This window comes from Sabethes cyaneus, chromosome 3, assembly GCF_943734655.1.
Source record: "Sabethes cyaneus chromosome 3, idSabCyanKW18_F2, whole genome shotgun sequence".
NCBI lineage: Eukaryota > Metazoa > Arthropoda > Insecta > Diptera > Culicidae > Sabethes > Sabethes cyaneus.
Window position 1 is genome coordinate 162458691 of NC_071355.1, and position 24076 is coordinate 162482766.

The 24076-nt window shown below is 40.3% G+C and overlaps 1 protein-coding gene across 3 annotated transcripts in view; it reads right to left on the reverse strand.

Moving 5' to 3' along the window:
* Window positions 1-24076, reverse strand: part of LOC128744227 (cGMP-dependent protein kinase, isozyme 2 forms cD4/T1/T3A/T3B) — a 416751-nt gene that overhangs the window by 360245 nt on the left and 32430 nt on the right. For all 3 annotated transcript variants that reach the window (XM_053841072.1, XM_053841070.1, XM_053841071.1), the window contains exon 4: window positions 1934-2808. In XM_053841072.1, coding sequence (XP_053697047.1) covers window positions 1934-2757 — 824 coding nt within the window. In that variant the 5' untranslated portion in view covers window positions 2758-2808. The remainder of the gene's footprint in view (window positions 1-1933; window positions 2809-24076) is intronic.

Below are 24076 nucleotides of genomic sequence, written 5' to 3' on the forward strand. Positions count from 1 at the left end.
GTAAGTTCTAAGACGTTTGTAAGCCACATATTCTATAGGGATACTCAAACATATAATCACTCTATTACTTCAAACATTATACTACTCGCATACTATCATCGAATCATTCGAATACTAACTTATTCTTAAAATGATACACATAGAATATGCGCTGTCATTCGAATAGGCTGAAAGATTCTTAATAATATTTTTTTTCGGCAGAAAATTTATCGACAGTAAAGCTAAAAAGGATCTTTGAAAATAATCGTGCAGAATAGGACCGAATGGTCGCAGAGTTTCATTAAATTTTCTATACGAGCAAAGTTTATCGACTTATTTATGAAAACAACAGTCAAACAAATCGTGCTGTCTTGCATTCTCAGAAAACACCAAACAAAATTTTCGCGGACATCAGGTGTTTAAATAGAAAATATTAAAATAAATAAATTATAATTAAATCGTTTTATTCTGACGTAGGACTACGTCTTACGGCAGGGTTAGGGTGTCATTCCAAAAAATTGCGAGCGTCACGAAAAATAAAAGATTTTGAGCGCTAACTTAGCGGTTTCCAGAACGATTTGAAATATTTTTGCACCAATCGATCGGAAAATCTTCTACGCATCCACACCAATAATGAAACCTATTGATTTCAAAGTACGTACTATTGAAAAATTGAAAATAATGAGCATTGTCCAACCAACTGTAAATCCTCGCTTCGTGATTGGTTGGAAGATTCTATACGATAATATAAACCTAAACCAATTTGATATGTGCTTGGGAAGTAAGCCAAAACAAGTGACAAAGTTTCCTCGTTTCAACAAGATTTGTTAGCACCGCGGTTAAACCTAGACCATTTTGATGTCCTTGCTTGGGAAATACGCCACAAAGAGTGACAAAGCCCCCTCGCGCCAACAGATTTCTTTCAAACGCGATTAAACCTAGTCCGATTTGATGTCTGTGTTAGGGAAGTGTGCCAGAAAAAATGACTAAAGTCCTTTGCCTCAACAGATTGCAGGTAACAGGAAAACATTAGTGTGTGGTTTTGATTTTGTTAAATTGTTACCAAATGCACATAACTCTGAAATATACATCGAGGATTGGACGTATACAATGTTACTACTTTGATAAATGTTAATGTATTTATGCTGCATATAGTATGTATACATGAAGAATCGAATGATTACATGCATGGATACATGCTACTGTCACTACAAAGAGACTTTTACTTAGTCCTGCATCACCTACATATGCGGTTGGGTCTTGTACATAACCTCTCTGCTTTTTTATTTTTCAAATATAATAAAATTTAGACTTATTTACAGGCGGAACTACTATTTTGAATATTGTTCTGCTAACTTTGTTCTTCCAGTTTCAGAACGAATCCAGATGGTAGTTTCAATCGGATTTTTTTGTTTACCCAAGCCATATTTGTTATACAAAAAAATTTTTTGTAGTGATTAGAAACCCGCTTTCCACTCTTGCGTTTGATAATTTTTCCACTATCTTTCTCTTGTTGGATCAACATAAAATGGGGTTTCCCTATTTTGACCAAGGTACTATCACTGCCGACTTCAAGATAAACTAAGTACTATGACAGTCTCGATGCTAGCTGCTGAGTGATTAATTCAGACAATAATTTGAGAGTTTCAGCCAAACACAAAACGAACAAGGTCGATTCTATTTTTTTCTTTTCGTATTATATCATATGACCAGAAGAAACAAAAAACAATCTTGTAGACGTGCTGTTTAACATTGGTACGAATCGCTAAATGCTGAGATCAGTCGAGACTAAGAATAACCTTACACCGATGCCAAAATAGTCCATCATTCCCGGTAAATGCACATAACCTGATCATGGCGGTAGACAACTTCTAGAATTGTTATCTCGCTGACCAACCCACATGGGGAGATAGAAAACAAAACAAATCATGATAATAAACCCCCCGTCACTCACCTTTCATCCTTGTCGTACTTCGGGAACGCCACATGCATCAGCTCCAGCACCGAAATATCACGCTGCGGTTCGGCCGAAATACCCTGCGCACGCTGCCGCTGGACCCCGTGCGTACCGAGCTTCCGGCCACTGTGCGAAACCGCGGTACCACCTTGACTCGTGCGGAACACACTCTGAAACTTGTCCAGATGACTGCGGAGCTCCGCCACCTCGTCGTGCTTGTGTTGGAGGCATTCTTCCAGCTCTCGGATGCGAATCTCGCGCGCCTGTATCACTTTCAGCAGTTCCTGCTCCCGAGGTGTCAGCCCCAGGCAGACAGGATCGTTGATGTACAGGTTCTGCTGAAGATCTCCCTGCAGCAAAACGATCTGTTTTACGTTATTGACATCGGTTTCGAAGTTATTGTTGATAGAATCATTTTGCTGGTTGGTAGTGGCGGGCATTAGAGGAGGTTGCTGCTGCTGTTGTTGCTGTTGCTGGCTGAAGGATGCTGCCGCCGGATCACTGTTACCGTTGTTTTCGTCGTTCATCGTCGTAGATTGCGCGGCGGTGGTGACGACTATCGATGGCACGAGCAGATCTTTCCCCGCGGAACCGTGAGAAACGACTGACGAAACCGACGGTTGCAGCGCTGGAGCGCGCTGGGAACCGAGCACCGCTAGACCGAGTCCGTTCGTCGGCGCGGCAAAGTTCGCGTACTTCAGCAAACGCGCGAGCTGCTGAGTATCGAGTGCGGTTGCGCCGCACAAGACAGTCTGCGTCTCCTGCTCAACGGCCGCCGGTCGCCGTGACGCGAAGCACAGCCCGTCAAAACACACGCGCATCCACACTATTTTGCCTGATTCGAACCCGTGGTGTCATAAAAATAAATTTATCTGAAAGTACACAAGAAGAGAGAGAGAAAAAAGCACAAATAAGTTCGCGAGGAAGTAAAGCGGGGGCACACGACATGCACGTGCGCTGGAGCTGATTTCAAACTGTTTTGCTGGATTTGGCATCGGAAACATCGCTTATTTTTCCAACCTCTTTGGATGTGTTTACTGAGCGCGTAGGGTACCTACACACTTGAAGGGACGACGGCAGCATTCGAGAAGCGATTGAACATCAACAAAGAATGCATTGAATACAGAACGTCTGATTAAATGACATCGGAATGCGTTCCGTGGAATTTCTCCCAGATTTGGTCAAAACATATGGCTGTCGTTTGACTGTCCTACTTTTGAGGTTGGAATTTTTGCTGTTTTGCAGTTTTATGAGATAAAAAGTACAACTAGAACTAGAAGGTTATTAATTAATATAACTCTAATAAGTCTCAATAAAAACAAAATTGTAATGTATTTTAATATTATTAAATCTAACTGCTTCGCAGTTAAAGTATTACTTTTAGTAGCAGTAGCTGCGAATCGGAAGTAATTTTGGGACAATTTGCCGATCGATAATTTGCGAGAAAATGCAGCTGAAAACGTGCCATCTTTATTAGTATACAAGTCGGCACGCTTTCACGCAGTCACTGAGCGTTTCCGAAAATATAGACAACCGGACGCAAACAAACTTATTCCGCCTGCAGATCGAGGTCAATTAAAATCAAATTACATTTCAGCAAAGACGTGGACGCGGATGATGAGCAAGGATCTATTTATAGAATGAACGCAGAATGAAGCTACACCGAAGAGCAGACTGCACGATTCCAGTAGTTGTTTTTGTGTCGTTTATATTTTTTTTTATTATTTTGTATAAACAAAGTAGTATGTTTTGTTACGTTTACCAGTCCCATGCAAGTAAACCAACTAACATGAATCGGGAAATATAATTGTTATAGTGATCAACGTGACTTTTTCATCATTGCCTAAATTTGCGGAAAGACATTTCTTTTGGCAAATTTGAAATTTCGATGGCACTGCTATTGAACCAATCAATGCACAATGCGCACTGGAGATTTTTTGTAGAAAGGTCGCTTATCTCAATATCTCTTTTTTTTTTTTTTTTTTTTATTTGGTCGGCCACCAGCACACCGAAAGGCTATTGGGCCGTTGGTTTACATAATTGTACATAGTTACATAAATAAACACTTACAAACTAACAAACTTACAATTTTTTTTTTAAATGAGATCATACAAATTAATTTCCTTTATGAACCTTATACATTTTTTAAGAGAACCAATATCATCTTTAAGAGCCTGGCGACATATTTCTCAATATCTCTAAATGCCGTTTGATTCCAAAAAAAGATATTTTTGTAGGAATTGCAATAATGTTTAAAACACGCATCTGTTTCTCTCAATTCTGGGCAAATAAAGGGCTCTACTTTTCTCAGTTAGAGATCCATCGACCAATATCACTGTTTTTGCACCGCTTCAATCTTTGTTTTCCAGTTAGCTTCAACCAATGTGGTTTAAAAAGGTGTGGAAGAAAAAGACATTTGATGGTATTAGTAGCGAGAAATCAGAAAACGACGTCAAACTATAAAAATAAACCGCGTCGGACAATGAAGTTTGTATTTATTGTATTCTTATGGTGGTCTTCAAGACCAATTTTGGTCTTAAATGCCATCATAAGAGTGTAATAAAACCCAAATTGTAACTTGGGACGCCACTTAACCAACATCGCTCACCTGTATATATCACCTTGAGCTTCAACTGGGCAGCAGACTGCTCGAGTATTGAGAGTAAGGCCCACTATAGTAAACGGAGATAGTGAGGACCCGTGAACTCATTGGCAAATTTGAAATATGAAACCAAGTTGTCCATTAGTCCTCGAGACAGTCCCCTCATGATTCAAGCGAAAGGTAAACGCACAACCCAACCCAATTCTAAAAATCAGAAGGGTTGTGTACAAGACACGACCGCATCTATAGGTGACGCAGGACTACGTAAGTCTCTTTGTAGTGATAGTAGCATGTATTCATGCTTGTAATCATTCGATTCTTCATGTATACATGCTATATGCAACATATATACATGCTACATGCGTTGTATGCGACATTTATCAAAGTAGTAAGTAGTAACATTGCATACGTTCAATTCTCAAAAGAGCATTTGTGCATTTGAAAACAATTTAACAAAATCAAGAACACAAACTATTGCTTTCCTGCTACCTTACTGAAATTAAAGATTGTTTTTATTACCCATGGTTCCCACGTTGAAGGGGTTTTACCAATTCAATCCTATTTTATCAACAGCACATCTTTTCATTAGACTTCTAATGAAACGGGAAGCATGCGTATTCATAGAGTCGTATTATAACCGAACACTACAGCTGTAGCACATTTTTCCAACACAGATATCAAATTCGCCGAGGTTTAATCGTCTCGCAGTAAAAATTTGCGATCTGTTGGGACAACGAACTTGTGTCATTTTTTCTGGCACACTTCCCTAACACAGACATCAAATTGGACAAGGTTTATTCGCGTTCGTAAGAAATCTTTTGGCACGAGGGGGCTTTGTCACTCTATCAGGCGTACTTCCCAAGCAAGGACATCAAAATGGTCTAGGTTGAACCGCGGTGTTAAGAAATCTTGTTGAAATGGGGAAACTTGGTCACTTGTTTTGGCTTACTTCCCAAGCACAGATATCAAATTGGTATAGGTTTAGATTATCGTAAAGAATCTTCCAACCAATCACGAAGCGAGAATTCTGGTAAAACATAGGTCCATCATTTTCAATTTTTCAATAGTTCAACATCAAGAATCCATACTTTTCTTCATTTGGGTCAATTCTTAGAAGATTTTCCGATCGATTGGTGTAAGAATATTGAAAACCGCTGAGCTATTAGCACTCAAAACCTATCATTTTTCGTGACGCTCGCATTTTTCGATTTTTTGGAATGACACCCTATCTCAAAACTTGCTGTAAGACGTAATCCTACGTCAAAAAGAAAAGCCTGGGTGCTAATTCCGTTATCGAAATTTGACCTTCTGTTTTTATACGACAGACTCCGCAACCAGCTGTTAGAATACAGGACAGTGCGGGGTCACTGCAACAAGTCTGTTAATTTGATAGACCCATTAAATCGGCAACACCCTGACCAATCAGGCTATTATAAAGAATATTAGAATACAACACCGAAATCACTTTTTTATGTGATTCCATATTGCCGTATTCTAGTATTTTGTTTTAGCTCGCTAATAAAAAGTCATTAAAACAAAGTGTTAGCAGAAAGAAAGTTATAAAGGGTGTCCCACAACAAATTGCACCACGGAAGAAACGCTGTAGAAAATTACCCATTGGGTATTTTCTCTTGAAAATTTGAGTAGAAGTAGTTTAGAGTGTATTGTTCACACTCTATTTTTATAGCGATCAGTTTTTCGAAAATTGGAAAAAATGGCGTCACCCGAAAAGCAACGTCGCGAATTTATTTTGCGCAAGCACCTGGAAAATCCTCAATTCTCTCATCATGAATGATGAGACTTACGTCAAGGCGGACTTCCGGCAGCTTCCGGGGCTACTGTACTTCACCTCCCAGCACAAGTTTGATGTTCCGGAAGAAGTAAGGATGCAGAAACCTACATAGTTTGCCAAGAAATACATGATTTTGCCAAGAAATGCATCATGTGGCAAACGGAGTGCGCCGTTCGTGACTACCGGGACTGTAAGAGTGTCTACAGAAGCATCTGCTTACTCTGTCGAAGTAACACGAGGGCTCTGCGAGCTTCTGGCCGGATCTATCTTCGTGCTAATATTCAAAGGATGTATTGGAGTGGTACAAAATTAACGGAGTCACTTTCGTACCCAAAGACATGAACGCCTCCCACGCACCGGAACTAAGGCCCATCGAAAAATACTAGGCTATCATTAAGCAGGCACCACGGAAGTATCCCTAGAAGGTCTAGTCTGAGGAAGACACGAAGAAAAAGTAGATTTCCGTACAGATGAAGCTGCAATTAGGTTGTACAAAACTTTTTGAGTGGAGTTTGGCGTAAGGGGCGAGTATACGGTTATGGTATTGAAGTTGAATAAAACAAGTATGCCAAAAGTAAGCTTTTGGGTTATATTTTGTTGTCTAAAAGTTTAAAAAGGATCGGTCAACTAGGTAATGTTCTACAGCGTTTCTTCCGTGATGCAATTTGATGTGGGACACCCTTTAATCAATCGTGTTCGTGTTTCCTGTCATAGAAAGCAACTAAAATGATTTTACTAGAAGTTAAATTTGACTAACTGAATATATATTTGTTAGAACAACCATCCAGGTAACCAATAAGCATTAACATAAGCAGCAAATCAACCGCTTATTGGCATATCTGGCATTCCATACTGCACGTTGCTGTTTGCTGTATAACAGCTTTTTGGCTGCATAGGTGTTGTAAATTGGCATCCAAAATTCTATCCAAATTCTTCGTGTCAGTAATCAGCTGCGAATAAGCATTGTCAGCACTATAAAAAGGCTAGCAGAAAAGAAGCGACATATTTTAGCCAAATAGCATTTAAGTAGCATTAAAGGCAATGGGTTGTATTCTCAGTCACCTCAGTCACTGGTTGACTGCTGGACTGCTCGATTGCTCAAATGGTTGACTAGACTGCTCGACTGGACTGGACTCGATTACTGCTCAATTTGATTGGTCGACTGGACTGCTCAACTGAACTGCTCGACTTAACGACTCGATTCGATTACTTGACACATTTGTTCGATTTACTACTCGAGCTCAAATGCTCGACTTAATTGCACGATTGAACTGCCCGACTGGACTGTTCGATTCGACTGCTCGACTGAACTGCTTGACTGGACAGTTTGATTCAACTGCTCAACTAGACTACTCGATTTAACTACTTGACCTGACAGCTCGACTAGACTGCTCGACATAGCCACTTGAACCGACTACTCGACTCAACTGCTTGACTTAACTGTTTGATTCGACATCTCGACTTAACTACTCGACTCAACTGCTCGACTTGACTCGACTGCTCGACTTGACTCGACTGCTCGGCTCAACTCCTCGATTCAACTGCTCGACTAAACTGTTCGACTAGACTGCTCGACTTAACTGCTCGACTCAACTGCTCGATTAAACTGTTCGACTGTACAACTCTATTCAACTGCTCGATTTAACTGCTCGACTCGACTGCTTGACTGAACTGCTCGACTCAACTGCTCGACTGAACCGCTTGACACGACTGCTTGACTAAACTGTTCGATTCAAGTGCTCGACTCAACTGATCGACTGGACTACTGCATTTAATTGCTCGATTGAACTACTCGATTGAACTGCTCGACTCAACTGGTTGACTTAACCACTCGACTCAGATGGATTCAACTGCTCAACTAGACTGCTTGACTTCTATTTGATTCGAAAGCTCGACTGGACTACTCGACTTAACCGCTCGACTAGACTACTCGACTCGACTGCTCGACTGGACCACTCAACTCAACTGCTCGATTAAACTGTTTGACTAGACTACTCGACTCAACTGCTCGACTCAGTTGCTCGATTAAACTGTTCGACTGTACCGCTCGATTCAACTGCTCGATTTAACTGCTCGACTCGACTGCTTGACTGAACTGCTCGACTCAACTGTTCGACTCAACTGTTCGACTCAACTGTTCGACTAAACTGCTCGACTGAACCGCTTAACCCGACCGCTCGATTAGACTGCTGGTCTAAATTGTTCGATTCGAGTGATCGACTCAACTGCTCGATTCAACTGCTCGACTCGACCGTTCGACTGAACTGCTCGGCTGGACTGCTTGATTAAACAGCTTGATTAAACTGCTCGATTGGACTGCTCGACTGGACTGTTCGACTGTTAGACCCAACTGCTTGACTCGATTGCTTGATTCGGCTGCTCGACTCGCCTGCTCAACTGGATTGCTTGTCGCGATATCATATGGTCGGTGTTAGATCAGACCGGACCAAGTCGTAAAATTTAAAAAAAATGAGTTAATGACAGCCAGGGTTGATCTGCTCTTTGTACTTCTATTTTGCTCTTTTGACTACAGCACCTCAGCCCAATAGAATTCGAAAAAGTGATTTATAGGACAAATGTTGAGTTACTTATTATCTACAACATTATTGAAGAAAATATAGTTTAATCTTTTGTATTTATAGCGTTACAGAGCTGCAATGCCATTGGTAGCAAAAAGAGTGCTCTTTTGGCTAGCAGCAGGGTATCAGCTCCATAGCGCCATAAATATAAAAGATAAAACTATACTTTCTTCAACAATATTGTAGATAATAATCAACTCTATAATTGGCCTACGCATCACTATTTCGAATTTTGTATGACTGGGACGTTGTAGTCAAAAGAGCAAATATAAAGTAAAAAGAGCAAATCAAGCCTGATGACAGCCAACGATCAAGAATTTTCCAAGCAACATTTTACTCTAATCAAACTACATAAATGTTGCAAACACCCAAAGTTATAAGATGACTTCCAATGCAGCAAACTTTGAATGCGCGTTTCTCGAAGTCAGAGTTTTGCCACTCGGTTCTGTCTGACTTAACACCGACCATATGAATCGGTTCGCGGCAGACAATGGACGGTTCAGAGCCACTCACACAAATGAACCATTTTGCCCACCAATAGAATCAGCACAGTGGAGATAATGTTTTATTCATATAAATAAAATCCAATGCGAGCATAAAAACTATGTTTCTGTTTCCGGCTGACTCTCGACCTGCCAATAAAATGTATCCGCAATTTCCTGAATTCTGAACAGACATTTATGTTTTCCGGATCGAAAGAATCGGGCTCAACTAGTAGAGTAGGGCGGGGCATAAGTGCGATGTTTGAAGTTGTCATCAATGTTATAGTATAGTGTTTTGCAAAATAAATTCTTCTTTCTTCTGATCAACTGCCGATTCGCACTTTTACCCCACTAGCGGGGCAAAAGTGCGAAGCTCGAATCCATGAAATTAGCACAGCAGTAGCTAACAAAATCATATTATCTTCAATCTGCGGTATGTTTTGGTAAGGAATATTCTCAATTTGCACCTTTTCTATTTTGCGCTGGTGTATTGTGCCTCCGTCAGATCGAAACTTTTCCAAACGTTTGTTTTTTGTTTCATCAGCGGAAAAACATTGTTTTCCTTCGGCCAACATCTGTAGAGCACACAGTTTCCATTTCTAGTACCTGTAATATAGTGCTTAAAGTTGTATATAACTAATTATACATTTTCACATCAAAGTTGGATAAGTTACATTGTAAGATTTAATTGCTAAATGACCAAATAGCAAAATTGTTTATCACAATTTTACACTTTCCAACCCGACCGTAGCGACACAAGGTGCTATATTCTGTCAGTATATTAATCTAAGCAATAACAGCAAATGCGCGACATCGTCGACGTCTAATGGTCTACATTTTGATGGTTTCAGTCGAGTGAATGACACCGTTAATTTGTGTCACTATTTCACGGCGTACAGCTGTTCATTTTGACGCAATAATCGAAAGCGACTTTATTGACGAGCCGTCGTCTTGAGTGCGTTGTACTGCTTGACTACATAGAAACTAGACGGGTTTTTTTTTTCCAATTTTAAAATTTTAACTTGGGTTAAAAATAAACCTTGTAAAAGTTTGAAGAAGGAAATCATAAAACAAAACTTAATATTAAACTAATTACACTCAACAATTCCCCAATTTGCAATAACGTTGGCCCATATGTTTCGCACGGCGTGACACATATTTCTGTCTGCAGCCGATAACCTTAATGTTCCACAGTTTTCATGCGACACTGACTCAAGCCCGAAACGAACCTGCGTACGAGCTCAATTCACCACCAGCTCGGTATCTGCTGCTTCTACTGTCTCGTACCGTGCGGTTTTAATTGCAAACAGTTTTAAAACATGCAGTCAATATTTTTCTTACACACACATTTATTGTCCCGTATTTCCTGAGCGATCAATTCCTTCCTCGTTGACACAGTAATTAAACATTCATGAAAACGCGTTTGTGCTGCCGTCCGCCGTCCACGAGCGGGTCTCGAGCCCGCTCTGCCAAAGCGGAGCACCGACCCGGTTTGCAGGAACCACGAGGGTCACAGCACAGCGTTGAACGCTTAAGACTGATACGCAACAACCGCAGCCAAACGGTAGCAGCGCAGCAGTGCAATCAGCGGCTTCGACAACGTCCGTTTGAGGCGAGCCTCTCCGCTTGAGTGCGTACATGATTAGTACATAAATGTTTAATTGATTACGACTATTTTATAATTGAGTGAGCGAAGAAAAATAAAACAAATCGAACTTTTCCAATAGTCACTTGATTGCTGTGAAATCTGCGATTATTTTTAATATTTTTTCTAATCAAAGCAAATATGACGAACCAGCTGTGAGCTAAATGGTTCAACTTGTCGCTTGATAGCTGTACCTAAAAGCGACGGTAAACGGCTTAAAGTTCGCGATCTCGCTTTGAATTTTACCACAGATTAATTACCATCATTAGAGGAGATCGATAAAAGGTAACGGCAATAGTTCAAACTGTGTCAGCGACAGCGGTACACCGCCGCGATTGGAGAGGGAAAACCTTCGCCAGGTGCTGTGACCGTTTGGCACAAGGACCCTCGCAACACACCCTAAGCCTTCGCGGCTTCGCTGTGCACTCTACCGCAGGCTACGTCCCTGGGGTAATTTGCCAGAACGGAAAGGTACCTGTACGAAGTTCGCTCGCATGCGACGAAACAAGATGAGGATCAGGTTTCGCGCGTTCGGATTTGATTTACGAGCTCAATCTACCGGTTTTGTGTCGAACAGCAGGACCTGAGTGATGCATGTGCCAGTTTAGTGCCTCGATACGATGTGTCGACGTCCGCCGGCGTTTGATTGGAAACGTGCACATCATGGAGGATCGCCCACCACCGATGTGTTTCCTATAGCCGATTGAAAGAGCAGCCGACGAATTGATGGTTTGTGATTTAATTATTTGGATAAACCTAAATATACCTGATCCAGTAGTCAACCAGTAACTTGCATTCAATTCACTTTCGTCAAATATCTTTACACGGCGTTTATTCGTACGAACCTTTGGCATCGATTACTACTACAAAAATATTGGCAACAATTTTAGGTGATACTTAACAAACATCTGTAAGACAGCGACTAAATGTCTGCGAAGTTTGAAAGGCACTTGTGACGTTGTGACTAATTAATTCTAGCATGATACCAGAACACTGTCATAAATATAGAAAACAAAATACACAAATATATAAAAAATGAAGTTTATTGAATGGAAATAGCGTAAAGCGCAATTCCAGCAGTTTCAGCCAAAAGGGTCCTTTCGGTTCGATGCATAAATATAGAAATCTAGATCAAGCCAAAACAAACACACTGCCTGCTAGCTACTGGATGATGGTTGCGGGCACATACTTTGTCTATTAATGGCTTCAGGAGATACTAACTTATAATACACAGCTGATGTCAAACCTTACCGAAAGAGGCTCCCCGCGACGTTTGTTGTTGCATTATTGGTGCACCGCACGCACGCATCACGACGGTGTGGTTACGTTTGGCTTAGGTCCAATGAATCATAAAGTTGTTCATTCGAATGGCAACTTGCCTCAACCCTTGCTTCGATCTGTCTAAGCTGAAAGGCAGCAATCGGTTCGCATCTGTGTCAGATTAATCTTGGTTCGCAATGTGGACGCGTTATTCGGTTGGGTTAACCCAACCAACCGAGGTGAGGGTGGCCTCCGGGCATTTGCTTCGCAAAAACAACAAACAACTTCGCGAATAAAACAGATGGATATTCGAAACCCTTGTAAAATATTTATGGCTGGGTTTTACAGCAGAAATTCGGTGACACTTTAGCTGGTAAGGAACGCGCGAAGTTGACTCATACTTAGTTGTTCGATTTTAGTTGTAACCACATGCCAGCGCCGTGTGTTATATTGTGGTCATAAACGCGGAATGCGTTCTCGGTTTCATATGACCCAGTTTTCCATACGATTACCGCAAATTTTATGCTGATTGCAAAAATAGAGCAGCCTTGGACACTCCTAGATTTCAATTTGCTATTGTTATCAGTCAAAGACATGATTTGATAAATATTGGCAAGTCGAAATTTGGGGTGGAATGTAACTATTGTTGTATTCTAGGCAAACATTTTAGTAAGCGAAATTTCATTCGCGACGTTAATATTCATGATTGAAACACACATTTTACGTTAAAATAACGGTGCTTTAGAAATTTAGCACTATCCTATTTGCAGCAGAGTAGAATGATTCATATAGATACTGAATAGTTGTTATCTACAATATGGAGAGCACTTCAAACTAATTTAAAACACTAGCTTTTCCGCTACTTGGCTACTTGTTTTACAGCGAATAGCATCCAGATATGTTCGGAGAAAGTCAAACTCAGTGGACTCATCTTACAGGTAGTGTGAAACAATTTCGCATCGTCGACCAAGATTGCTTGTGACAATAACAAGCATTGTTATTCAACAATGAAGCAAACTAAATAACACATCTGAATTGAACTGTAACTTCAAATGGTGTGCCAACCCAAATGATCTTTTTGCCAGCTTTGTAAACAGTATAAAACTAAACATCTAACAAAACAAATTTCAAAAATAATTAACTGGATTGTAATACTATCACGCGAACTCAAATTAGTACAGGCATTACTGAGTAATTCTCGTTGAAACGGGGCCTGTACTGGCACGAAGTCTACGAATATTGGAACTTTTGTGCTTGATTAATTTTTTTCCTCTCCTGTAGAGCTTAGGTGGGTTTTACAAAAAAAATCTGACATAGCCTAACCTTAAAGAGATTATTCAGGAAATGGGGAATTATTTTCAATCATCAGAAGCAATTTTGGTTTATATTCTGGGTTCTTTATTTGACAAAAAAAAATCGAATTGATATAAAAGAAGATAAATGTTGAAATTGCGCCTCCCAGTTGGCATCGTGATACGTTGTATATTCAAATCTCGGCTGGGAGAGACTATTAGAGTCAATAGGATTGAATCCCTTCCAGGCGAGGCAGAAGTCGAGACAAATTGACAGCTTATCCTGCATGCTTTTCAACATCGCCTTTGAGAAGATGATCCGGCGAGCTAAACCGAAACGAGAGACTCAATTTTCAGTGGAGGTAGGAACCTTCTTAGCTACGGAGATGACTTTCATATTGTAGGCCGAAACTTCGCAAGGGCAGAGGCGCTAGACTAAAAGCAAGGGCTAGTAGGATTGGGCTAAAAGTAAATGCGTCGCAGACCAAATACATGATTGGCAGAGGATCAAAGAGGAACGTGCACTTTACGTGGACGGTAATCGTTGACGGTGATGAACCAGAATCGGAAGATGAGTTTGTGTATATGGGATCGCTGGTGGCCGCGGATAACACAAATTGCAGCGCATACAAGCTGAAAATCGAGTCTAGTTTGCTCTTCGCAAAACGCTTCCATCCGCTAGCAAACGATAGCCACCGTACGATGCGGACAAAGTACACAGCCGTTATTAGACCGGTAGTTTTTATGGATTGGACGATGCTCACGAAGGACATGTCAGCCTTCCGGACGATATTTGACGGAGCAATAGCTGGAAGCGGAGAGCGGCGGAGGTACACTAAAATCTCTTTTTACGTCCATTCATTTTAGGTGATTTCTTTTTGCTTCAATATTTTTACGTCCGAATTTCGAATAAAAGTCGTCTCGTTTTACGTCTAAAATTTGAATAAAGTTTGATATGTCTGTATCAGAAGCCAGTTCGCTATTTGCATTTAACCTGGCCACATTGTTATATCATAAATATCTTAATTAGATAAATCGTACCGCTCAAACCGTTGTACGGGTAAACAGATATTCGCACATTCAATAATGGCGTGAATTTCTGCTTGAAATACTATTGGGCTATGGCCCATTGGTATAACTTTCCTGACTCCAGGGCCAAAAACCCCAGCTCCAGTATTTTCACCCATCTTCGACCCATCAGTATAGAACACAATTGAACCTGGACGCAAGTTTGGCCCACCAGACTCCCAAACATAGCGGCTTGAATTAATCACTTTCAAGGGGACGTCACAGTTTATCTTCGTTGTCATCCAATCTTCAATTATAGGAATATCTTAGTTTAGTCTGAAGTCCTTAACGATTCTTAAATGTCCTGTCAGATCACCGTCTAAAATCTTGTTATACCGTTTGAATTGCAGGGCACTTTTCGCGGCCTGTTGTTTCACAAATTGATGCAGAGGTAACAGGTTAAGAAGGGCACCCAAAGCAACTGATGGTGTACTTTTCATTGCTCCAGTGTTTGAAATACAAGCAAGCCTCTGTAGTTTAACTAGCTTTACTTGAGCGGTTACCTCATTAAGTTTGGGTCACCATACAAGTGAGGCGTATGTTATTTTCGAACGAACTATTGCCGAGTAAATCCAATGGACCGTTTTTGGTCGTAGTCCCCATGTTTTTCCCACGGCTTTACTACAAACCCATAGGGCATGTGTACCCTTAGTGATAACCCTGTCTAGATGGGACTTCCAACTTAGTTTTTTATCCAAAGTGATACCAAGGTACTTAACTTCTTCTTCAAACTGAATTGGAACTCCATCTAGAATAGGTGGTGTTAAATTGGGCTTGATCCTTTTAGTAAAAGGCACTATAATAGTTTTAGAAGGGTTTACATTTAAAGCCCTCTGTTCTACACTATCTCAAAGTTATGTTTAGCGCAGTTTGTAACCGATTAGATATCGTGTCATCAAACTTACCACGGACGATGACGGCTACATCGTCTGCGTAACCTCCTCAGACCTCATATCCTTGTTCTGTTAGCCTTTCAAGGAGTTTGTCTACTACTAATGACCACAATAAGGGTGACCAGGGGCGGACTGGCCCACCGGGCAACCGGGCAAATGCCCGGTGGGCCCCAGTAAAAATTTCGTCTTTACACAAAATGAGATTTTCCAAAATTTTTATTTCAGTTAAACTCTTTCTACGACTCACGAATGTTCAATTGCTGGGGCCCCATGATTTATGAAATCAACCGATTTGATGATTGAAAATTCAGCTTCAAATGGAACTGTTGGGGCCCCGCACTTTAAACCAAAATTTCTCTTTCAATCAAACTTTTTCTATGACTCACGAATGTTCGATCGCTGGGGCCCCATGATTCATGAAATGAACCGATTTGATGATTGAAAATTCAGCTTCAAATGCAACTGTTGGGGCCCCGAACTTTAAACCATAATTTCTCCTTCAATTAAACTTTTTCTATGACTCACGAATGTTCGATCGCTGGGGTCCCATGATCAAACGGGACTATTGGAGCCCCGAACTTTAAACCAAAGTTTCTCTTTCAATTAAACTTTTTCTATGACTCACGAATGTTCGATCGCTGGGACCCCATGATTCATGAAATGAACCGATTTGATGATTGAAAATTCAGCTTCAAATGCAACTGTTGGGGACCCGAACTTTAAACCAAAATTTCTCTTTCAATTGAACTTATTCTACGACTCACGAATGTTCAATTGCTGGGGCCCCGTGATTCATGAAACCATTTAAGTTGAGCTGTTGGGGTCCAAGCTCAGAAAATATTACTAGCTTCAATTCTGAGTATTTAAAAGTAGAATTAGTATTTCATCCGCAGTTATTTGACTACTTATAAATATCGAACTGTCGGGTTAAGCTCCATACTTAGTTTACTTCAGTGGCGATGTCTACTCTGAAGTCTACGGTCTCTTCTTGATTCTATGATTAAAATAATTTTGATTACTCTTTCGTCGGGCATTCTAGACACGTGACCATCCCAGCGCAGACTGTCACACTGTACTATCTTCATTATAACAGCATATTTACATTCTTAATACAGCTCGTGGTTCATGCATCTGCGCTACACGCCATTTTGGATTTTGCTAAACTTTACGCTAAAACTCCAAGCATTCGTCGATCAGCTTCTTTTAGCGTCCATGATTCATGTCCGTAAAGGGCCACCGAGAGGATTAGTGTTCTCTAGAACGTCAGTTTATGCGAATTTGCAAGCTACAGGACTTCAGCTACAAAATGTAATGCCTCCGTAAAGGCCAATTCGCAGCTGCAATTAGTCGTTTTATTTTGCGACTTACATCGTTGTCACATATCACGAGCATATCAAAATATATTCAGTTCCTCTTCGACACCAACACCATTTGGATTTCCACGCCATGTACTTCGTTTTGGCGGTGTTAATGGTAAGTCCCAATTTCTCAATAAATGACCTAAAGGCTTCTTTCGCTGCTGTACTTTTGATTTCGGTAATATCGACGTCATCCGCAAAATCAAGAAGCACGTAAGGTCTCATCTGCTATTCTGACTTATAATTTTTACTCATCCAGCGTCACACGAATCAACGTAACTAGTTCTGTGGGAAAACCATGTCCTAGCGTTAACTGTCACAGCTCATTTCGTTTTACTGAATCGTATGCCGCCTTGAAATCCATAAAAATATGATGAATCTGCAAGTTGTATTCCCGGAACTCGTCAGTTACTAGACGCAGGGTAAATACCTGATCCATCGTGAAGCGACTAATGTAATGTCTCGATAGTTTGTACTCTCAAGTCGATGTCCGTTTTTAAAATTATGGGAAATGAGGCCAATCAACCACTCCTCCGATATTTATTTTTGTCCCATATTCTATTCCTGACAATGAGGTGGCGAATTGTTTCGTACAGCTGCTCGCTCCTCGTTTTTAGAAGTACAGCCAGGATACCATCCTTTACAGCAACCTTACCGTTTTTCAGCTCACTGATTGCTTTTTTGACCTCCTCCTGTGTTAATTGCTCCACAGTTTGGCCGTCGCTCAAAATTCTTATCCTGTACCTGCTGATCTTCCTGTTTACTTCTCTATTCAACAGCATCTGGAAATACTCTTCCACCTGGCTGCTACCGTCGTTTTGTCAGTAAGCAGGTTGCCAGCACTATCATTGCACATCACAGGCATGGCAAAATTCTTGCACCTGACCGCTTTGTAGAAACTCCGTGTGTTGTTGCTGGCGAACCTCTCCTCTGGACTGACGAGCACGTGCTCTTCGTACTGACATTTTTAGACGGTGGGTTCTTTTTTCCGCTGCTCTATCAGGACGAACCAAAAAGATTCGCGCAGAGTATCGGGCATTCCTCACATTGGAATTGTGAGAAGAAATTCTGCAGAGGATTCGCACAGAATACCTTACTTATAGAAGCAGAATTCTTATAGGAGAATCCAAGAGTTTAATCCCAGGGATAGCTATAACTCGGCACGGGAATCGCCTGCACTATGAACTGTTTTGTTCTGATGTGAAGACGCAGTAAGCTACTTATCTATATTGAACTGTTGACATCCTATCATTTATAAAATCCGCTTATTTGGTACTTTGATACTTAATTTGATTTGATACGCTTATTTGAAATATGAATGGGTGATAGATGAGGAAAACGTTGCATTGCTGGCAAAAATGCGCAGTGGCACTTATCAGAATGTGGAAAGTTCTCTTCCGGGTTCGCTGAAGCACGGTCAATAAAGAATCAAATATTCACGCTGCGGCAGATCCTCCAAGAAGTTCATGAATACAGAATTCTACGCACAATTATTTTATTGATTTCAAAGTTGCGTATGTTACCATCGACCGTAAAATCATGGCCATTCTAACCTCGCAGTGGACTTTATTAACGTGATGGTCCCTCAGGTGGGCTGTACAACATGCCGTTACAGGTTGTTATGAAAGGAGCAACACACAGGCACAATCGTCAGCAAATCTAGTTAGTTCGTCTGCTTTGCCAATGAAATGGATATTGTCGATAGAACAACATCTGTGGTGGTGGCTGCAAAAACTAAAACTCAAAGTAGCGAAGATTGGGTTGAAGAAAAATGCGTCCAAACTAAAGTACCGTGAACCGCTAATATGACGCACACGCTAAAAGCTGATAACTCGGTCCTAATAACGACTGAGTTTGTTTTGTTTCGAGCATCGAGCCGCTATGCTGTCCGTTCTCCCGATACTCGACACTCGACGTGCCTGAGTCGAGTCAAGTTGCACGGGGCCCCTAATCTCAAAGGCCCGGTGGGCCCTTTGGCTCCCAGTCCGCCCCTGAGGGTGACAGTACTCCTCCTTGAGGACAGCCCTTCATTGATCTTATAGTTAGTTGTGCACTTCAAGATCAGCAAAAATTTCTCGATCTTTTAACATCGCCATTATCCATTCGATAATACAGTTATCCAGGCCCCTCGCTTCCATTGCGGAACGCACTGAGCTATAGGATGCATTATCGAATGCTCCTTCAATATCGAGAAACGCAACCAAAGCTATTTCTTTGGCTTGAAACGTTTCTCGATTTTGCTAATTAGCGATTGTAGCGCCGTTATTGTAGATTTGCCTGATTGGTAAGCAAATTGATATTTGCTCAAGGGAAACCTCGATAAGCTTGTTGACTTAATAAAGTCGTCCACAATTTTTTCCATTGTCTTTAATAGAACAGCGAATAGACTGATAGGTCTAAAGGCTTTAGGGGTTGTTTTATCTCTTTGGTTTGTAACTCAAAGTAACGCTAGCTCTAAATAATTCAGGTAACTGAGGAGTAAGAATTTCTTTTTCCTGTTGGAGCAATGCTGGGAAAATTTGATCTTTTCCAGCTGATTTGAAAGGTTGAAAAGAACCCAATTCCCATTCAATCCTGGAAGTTGTGAAGATTTCAAAAACTTTACGATAGGTATCTGTTGATCATAAGTGTCCTGCTTCATCCAAGTAATGTGCTTCAGCAAATACAGGTGTTGATCCTGGAAAGTGAGTTCTCATCATTAGTTCAAATGTTTCACAGGAATCGGCAGTACGACTGCCATCCTTTAAGACTGCCTAAACCATTTGAATGGTCTTTTGAAAGAACTTTGTGCAACCTTGCAACTATTGGAGCGTTATTGATCTCTTCAGAGACCCGTCTCTAGTTTTTTCGTTTGGCACGCCTTAATTCTCTGTTATACTTTGTTAGGGCCTGTTTATATTGGTCCCAGTTCGAAGTAACTTTTGCTCGATTCAACAACTGCCTAGATTTTTTCCTCAATACTGCCAGTTTGTCGTTCCACCAGGGAACATCTCTACTGGATGATCTATGCTGACCAGGACAACTGGTTTGGTATGATGAGATCATTTTGCCAATGACTTCATCAGAGGCGCTGTCTAGTTGCGAACAAGTTTTTATTGATGTATCATCAGTTATATTATCGTTCTTTAGGTAGAATCGATATAGGTCCCAGTTGGTTCTTCTTGGGTTTCTATAGTTTTCTAAAATTAGGCCATTGCAAATCATTTTCAAAGTTTTTGTCACCCCCCCCCCCCCCACCTCCCTTAGAAATTGGCTTCAAAAATCGGGGGGCAGAAAAATAATTTGTTGGATATGAGTCAATTTTTTTTATAAAATCAATTGTCTGTGGGCTCTACAGCCTGAAAAAAATGAGTGTACAAGTTGAGTTACGGCTTCTAGCATGAAACAAAAATGGAAATTCGAACAATGGAATTTCCGAAAATCGTCCAAAAAAATTTTCCTTCGTTTTTGTCTTTTTTCGTATATTTTTGCATAGAAAATAATAACGTATATATTATAAGCAAGAATAGATTCGGTTTTCACGTTTAAACTTTAAATAAAAACGCTTAAACCTAAGTAGGCTGAAGCAATACATACTTCTGTCTTTCCTTGGGTCGTTGGTACCTCCATCTTAATCGCAACAATATCTCTACTAATAAATTGAATTGCTTGATTGGTTTAAAATGGTTAAAAAATGAGACGCAAACCTTAAAATCTATTTCATATGATATTTCCAAAATTTGCTATGAAACAACTAACAAATGGCATGGTTCTGTGAAAAAGAAGAAAAGGGCTTTCAAGTGGAGTAAAAAAATTTATGGTGGCCATCTTGCATTTCGTCACCATATTGGATTTGCCAATTTGGATTTAATTTTCTATAGCAGGATTTATCATTACATGAAAATTGTAAACCTTGCTACAGATAATTAATTGTTTCATTTAGTTAACGCCAATGCACATCCAGTTTTATATATTAGTAGCATTTTTTCTTAGCTTTTCAATGGTTGTCTTAAAACGAAAATCGGTTAGGGGGCTCATGGTGAAAATGGCGATTTTTAGATATACAATTTGTGATGATTTAGCTTTCATCTTTATTGCAGCAGACAATCTTGCTTGAAAAACGTAATCTGATTGATCAATGCATTGTAAATCTAGTAAAGTTTACCAGCAGTCGAGCAGAACTCAACGAGAAACTCATACGATGTGCAATCTGATTTTTAATCAGAAATCCAATTCAAGTAGCTTTCATGGCATGTGTTGATAAGAAATTTATTAGCGATTATTCTAAGTAAGTAGGTATAATAGCAGTTAAACTAGCTAGTAGCTCGTTATGTAATATAAAGGGTGTTGGGTAGCTTGGCGCAAATATTTCAGGACCACATTTGTCGAAAAAAAAATCGTAAAAACTCGTAATAAAGTTGATTGCTTTTATCTTCCAATTTGAAGTTCTGTTATCATTTTACAATTCGTTTTTTGGCGTGAAACGGTTATCCCTTTTAAACGTATCGTGTTGAGTGTTGAATTAGTATCTGAAAACTGCACGAATGCAAAAATCACGCATAGCACACTAGAACACCGCATGCGACGGACCTGGTTTGACACTAATGAAAAACACCAACAGCAACAACAATCTTTTTCATAAATTGAGAGTTCGCCTCCACTTTTGCTTGCCTAATCCAGCAAACCTCAAGCCATTTAGGTTTATCCGCAGGCAGCAGCTTTTGAACCTGTAATGTGGAAAGGATGCATTTTAACTCGATTCAGCATGCTCCACATAGTCCAGTGTGACACGGGGTTGTGGCGCAACGTGGCTCATGCATGTCTTAAGGTCATTTTCCACAATCCGCCATTCCACAATTTCATTGTCAATCGCTGACGCCACTTGCTGATGTTGCTCTCCTCAAAAACTCGTTGAAAACAACGTTTCTTTTCGAAAATAACGGTGCGTTGTCGTAAAAGTTCCTGGATTAAAATTATTGTATAACAAAACGGATACTTCTGGTTTTGTGTATACATACTTGCATTAGGTAGTTGACAATCGGAAAATCGACAACAACAACAACTAGCGACGCCATAGCAAAGGCGAGTGTCCGCGAATTCTTACGGAGAATACATTTTGATGCTCCAATCGTTTTCAGAAACGTCCTAGAAAGAACCAAGATGCAATGTTTAAATTGGAATTGCAACGAAACTAAAGAGATAGCCATTACACGCCAAAGAACGAATCTTAGAACGGAACTAGAACTTTAAATTGGTAGATAAAAGCAACCAACTTTATCAGGCTTTTTTATGAGCAATTTGATGATAACGCTTTGAGAAAAATTTATTTCAAAGCTTCAAGGCCTTTGAAAAGCTGCTAAATTTCTTGAAGTAGAAATTTGAAGGTCAATTTTCAGAATAAAATTTTTTCAGCTTTCGAATAAAAGTAACAGAATTGAGCCAGCTAGCTTACTTTTTGTACTGGAGGTAATTTAAAGTAAACAGAACCAAAAACTAAAAATGTTTAATAACTCGGTAATGATTGTGATTTAACCATATGTGTAAAAGGATTTTTTTCGTGACATGTGCTCCTCTATCTTTATCGCTGAAATATCTGCACTAAGCTACCTAAAACCATGTATAATATTTAATATACAATTTCATATAAGTTTTCATATACAATGGGGATAAACAATAACACTATGTGACACTTCTTCTGATTAGCGCACATATTTGTTGAACCTTGGCAGATTAATAGAAAAGACCACTATTTATATAGCCTGAGTAAAAGGAATTAATTTTATTGGTAACACATATCACAAGTCTTATTTCTAGGTAACATTCTATTAGCGATGTATAGGAAAACAATCTGTACTTAAACCTAAACACATGTTTCTGCATCACTGTGTTGACGGTCGTTCTGACAGCTGGCGTCATCTGACAGCTGACGTTATGCTGACAGATGGATGTTCTGCTGGAACCTTACAATGGTCAAGCGTAGATCAGTTCCGCTGTTCTTCACTGAACGATAAATTGAAACGGGTTATTCCAACAATATTGTGTACCGATCAACAGACCTGTAATCACCCGAAGATCTTTTTCACTAAGATTTAATAAGATCCGGGCTTTTGCTGCACTTGGTCTTATGAATCTTTTTGCCTGTCTGGATGAATCCGTGGCGTTCCAATTTGGTTCTGCCAAGGACATTTCCCATGTTCTTATTTCGGTCCTTAGAGCACACTCCGGGACTCCACAAAACGGTTTCGGACCAATGTAATTTAATGCAGAACCCTCTCTTGCTAGACTATCGGCTTTCCTTCAATACCAGAATGGCCTGATATCCAGTATAAAGTTACTTCGTTCCTACTGGCCAATTGTCTAAGAAAACGAATGCATTCCCACAATAGCTTCGATTTACATCTAAAAGCTTTAAACGCATTCAGAGCTGCTTGACTATCTGAAAATATGCAGATCTTTGGCAATCTAATGCGTTCTATAAAATACTAATAATCTCGGTGGTACTCTACGGTCCTGAAGCGTGGACGTTGAAGCAAAGCAACCGATAAGCTCCGGGTGATTTTGAGCGTAGGATCCTGTTATCATTTCTTGGCTGCCAGTTACGAATATGGCGCAGGCACATGAATTATGAAATGTATAAAAATACGGATATTGAGAAGCAACTAAAACACGCAAGCCTACAATGGGTTTGTCCTGTTGTAAAAGGCGTTCAACATCAAATTGCACCACGGAAGAGATGTTGTAGAAAATTACTCATTGGGTATATTGTCTTGAAAATTTGGGTAGAAATAGTTTAGAGTGTGTTGTTTACACTGTATTTTTATCGTTGTCAGTTTTTCAAAAATTAGAAAAAATGGCGTCACGCGAAAAGCAACGTCGCGAGGTTTTGCGCATGCACCTGGAATATCCTCAACTATCTTATCGGGACATCGGGAAACAACTCGGAGTCGTGCACTCAACTGTGAGTCGTGTGGTTAAACGTTACTGTGAAACTCTAAGCATCGAACGAAAGAAGAAATACGGTCAGAATGGATATTCTAGTGATCAGGATCGCAAGCGTGTCATGGAAGCATTTAAGGAGAATCCCAATCCTTCAGTCACGAATGTGGTCAAAAAGTTGAATCTATCCAAATCATTAACTCAGAGAGCCAAGGAACGGGAGCGACTGCATACGTACAAAATGCAGAATTCTC